The following is a 3,254-nucleotide window of genomic DNA, read 5'->3' as shown; positions in this document are numbered from 1 at the left end:
AAGGGAAGGGAAGAGAAAGGAAAAATTGAAAGGAAAAGGAAAGGAAAGGAACAAGAAAAAATAAAAGGGGAAAAATAAAAGGAGGAAAAATAAAAGGGGGAAAAATTAAAAGGGGGGAAAATTAAAAGGGGGAAAAAGGGAAAGAAAAAGGAAAAAAAAGGGGGGGGGGAATAAAAGGGGGAAAAAAAAATAAAGTACAAAAGGAACAAGGCTAGGAACAAATAAGAGAACCAGCCTTGGACCCAGGCCAGAAAAATAAAACAAACCAACAGAGAAGAACAAATTAAGAACACCGAGATCCTTGGTGACGTATCCACTTCAGCAGGGGCCGGGCTGCAGCCACGCCAGGGACAAAGGGTGGACGCTGCAAAGGGACCGGCGTTCCCGTAACCCGGGGAGGGACCGGCGCGCTCCTGCCCTCACCTTTTCGAAGCTTTTCAGCGTAACCTCGTACACCAGCTCCGCGTTCGCCTGGATGCCATATTTCGGCTTCCCTGCCTCGCCGAAGCCGTACCTGAAAGGGCAGCAAGAGGCTGTCAGAGGTGGGGGGTGGTGGTGGAGGGGGTAAATCTTCATTTCGGGAGTGTTTGGCCATAAAAACAGACCCACGTTGCCAATTCTGTCTCACACCCAGCTCTGTGCCCGCAGCTTTTTAACTTTTGGGGGCGTGATGTTATTCTCCATGAGCAAAGACACCTGACATGCATTATATACTGTTAGTGTTATAGATAATGTTATATATGTTTTACGTATGCGGTATATATAATGTTATCTATAATAATAATTAATAGAACGCATTAGATATTGGGACTCATCCTTTCCGGTTGCATCAAATCAGTCTTTTTATACAGGTTTCTCTCCAGCCTAAGGACCCAGCCCTGGCGATTTCCAGGGAGACGTTCTCCTTTGCAGCCACAGGACACAGATAAAGCCTATTTCCCTTATTTTTAAAGCACATCCAGATTCCTGCCTACGTGCCACCGGCCACTCTTGCCGTCCCCGTGGCATTGCTATCCCGAGGCTCTCCTGGAGAGTCCTGTTTTGGGGGATCGTCATCTTCCACCGGTGCTAAAACGACCTTGGATGCTGGAAGCTTAAAACTAGACGGCGGGGGTGCTCCTTACCGTGGCCCCAAGTAGAGGATGCAGTGTTCTCCCCTCTGCATCTTCTCCAGGGCTTTGTCGATGCCGATGGGGATGTCGTGGTCCTCCCCTTCGCCCACCACGAACTTCACATCTTTGCAGTCGAACCTGGTGCCGCCACAGAATCCCTCCAGGTGAACTGCAGAGGGGGGGATGGGAGAGGATCGCACCCGGAGCCGCCCAACACCCAAACCGAGGCGAGGTGGACTCCAAAAAAAGCATCTTATAAAATATCTCATAAAGGGTATCTCCCGAAATCCGGCAAAGGCCCTGGAAGAGGGGAAGACACGGGGCTGGGGGCAGCCAAGGAGCCCCTGGGGAGCAGAGAGGGATGGGGAGGGCTTGGAAACATTGCTGAAAAGCAAGACAGGCACATCTCGTCTAACCAAGGACCAGACAACAGATAAACATCATGACTAATATGTTCCCCTCGTACTCAACTGCACGAGTCAAGTCTTACTGGAACTGGATCTGGCTCCTGGCACGCCGCCACCCAGAGTTTATCACGGCGATTACAAATCTTCTATACGGCGCTATACCGCCTCGCCTTCTACCTCGAAAACAAGGCTATGTTCTCCTGCCTCTAAGAACTCAAAGTACAAGATAAACATTATTATATTTTTTATTTTTTTTTATCTTTAACCAATAACCGTGCTGTTCCAGCCCCAGACGCTGGCAGAAGCGCAGCCGGAGCGGACAGCGGGTACCTGGCACATTCGCCACCTGGTACTCCTGGCTGGGTTTCCACAGCAAGATGATTCTTTATTTATTCGAACCTGAAGACGGTGCGGGCTTTGGGGCCAGTTTTACGTTCTCTGCGCTCTGCTCGCAGGGTACGAGGCATAGGCACGCGGGTAGGTATAAAGTAAAAGCGATTCCATAAGGAACTCCTACGTAGCGTTAAAAAAAAGCCAAAACAAACAAAAAAAAAAAAGCTTTTCAGAGGGAAAATTCACGGTAGGCATCACAACCGGGTTTAAGGGCTTTGCAGCCTGGAAAGACGAGCTTTACCTTTGCTCGCTGCAGAGCAGAGAGAGGAGACGGCGGCGGTGTAAGCGCTGCTGAAGGAGGGAGAGGAGGGATGTTTGGAAAGAAAACAACCCTCAGGGCTGGGGGCTGCTCTCAGAGCCCCCCCAGCACCGCACGGAGCCGCAGGATGCGACCGGAGCTACAGCGGGGCACGGAGCGTTGCGTGGCGAGTGCACGAAGACACCGTGCCGGACACAGCCGAGGGGGTCCGGGGTCCCTACGGGAGAGCTGCAGCCTGGGCTGGGGGAAACCTGCCCGTCTCTGGAGACATCCCTGCCCCACGGAGACCTCCCTGCCCCACGGAGACCTCCCTGCCCCAGGACCTACAGAATGTCACCAGGATGAGACGCGCGGACCCAGTGAGACCACGGGCAGGTCCTCGTTCCCCGAGCAGGTCCAGCCCTCGGACACAGCCCTCGGATGGTCTCCCCACCGCAGGGAGGGGACACCAAGCTCTGCCTCGTCACCCCCCTCCCGCCGCCAAAGCCAGGCTGGGACTGAAGGGCAGCAGAGCGGAGGACGCTCACGTCCTTGTCAGCTCCCCGGGAAGCATCCCGCATCCATCACTGCCGCGCAGCGACCACCAAGCTGAGGCTGACGCGTGCTCACCCGGCTCGGGACAAGGACAAAAGGCAGATCCAGCTCCTTCGGGGTTGACCTCTGCTTTTGCGTTACCCAAAACCAAGCTGGCTATTTTCGCAAGCGTAGAAAAGCGGAAAATTCAGCCTAAAATACAACGTAACCCAGCAACGCCACAGCACCACGCCATCGCCCTGCACCTTCCCAGCAAATACGGCCCCATAAGCCCCGACCCCAAAAGCAGCGCTACAGCTCTCCCAGGTCCCCCGTCCCCAGCGGGATGCGGCAGCGACGGAGAGATCCCGCTTTAAAACAGGACACACCGGAGGATGCTACGATCCTTCCCTTCGAGGATAGTTTCGTTCTATTTTAATTGCTCCATAAAATACACCGGGCAAAGGGAGGGGAGGGTAAAATCTCCGCTCGGGTTTCCAGGAGCAGGTCAGCTGGCTGCGGTCGCTCTTGGATTACAGGGGGGGATGTGTGCTGTTTTTGCACTTCAGA

General features: G+C 53.7%; 1 protein-coding gene across 1 annotated transcript in view; it reads right to left on the bottom strand.

The window, feature by feature from the left end:
- The window catches only part of FKBP5 (FK506 binding protein 5), a gene marked incomplete at its 5' end in the record, with an annotated part of 25,801 nt that overhangs the window by 17,064 nt on the left and 5,483 nt on the right, over positions 1–3,254 (bottom strand). Inside the window, 2 exon segments of the mRNA XM_009889277.1 lie at positions 424–514; positions 1,125–1,281. Coding sequence (XP_009887579.1) covers positions 424–514; positions 1,125–1,281 — 248 coding nt within the window.

The sequence above is a fragment of the Charadrius vociferus genome, unplaced genomic scaffold (assembly GCF_000708025.1).
Source record: "Charadrius vociferus isolate BGI_N301 unplaced genomic scaffold, ASM70802v2 scaffold1511, whole genome shotgun sequence".
Lineage (NCBI taxonomy): Eukaryota > Metazoa > Chordata > Aves > Charadriiformes > Charadriidae > Charadrius > Charadrius vociferus.
Note: the sequence above shows the minus strand (reverse complement) of the source record. Positions and strands in the feature narration are given on the sequence as shown.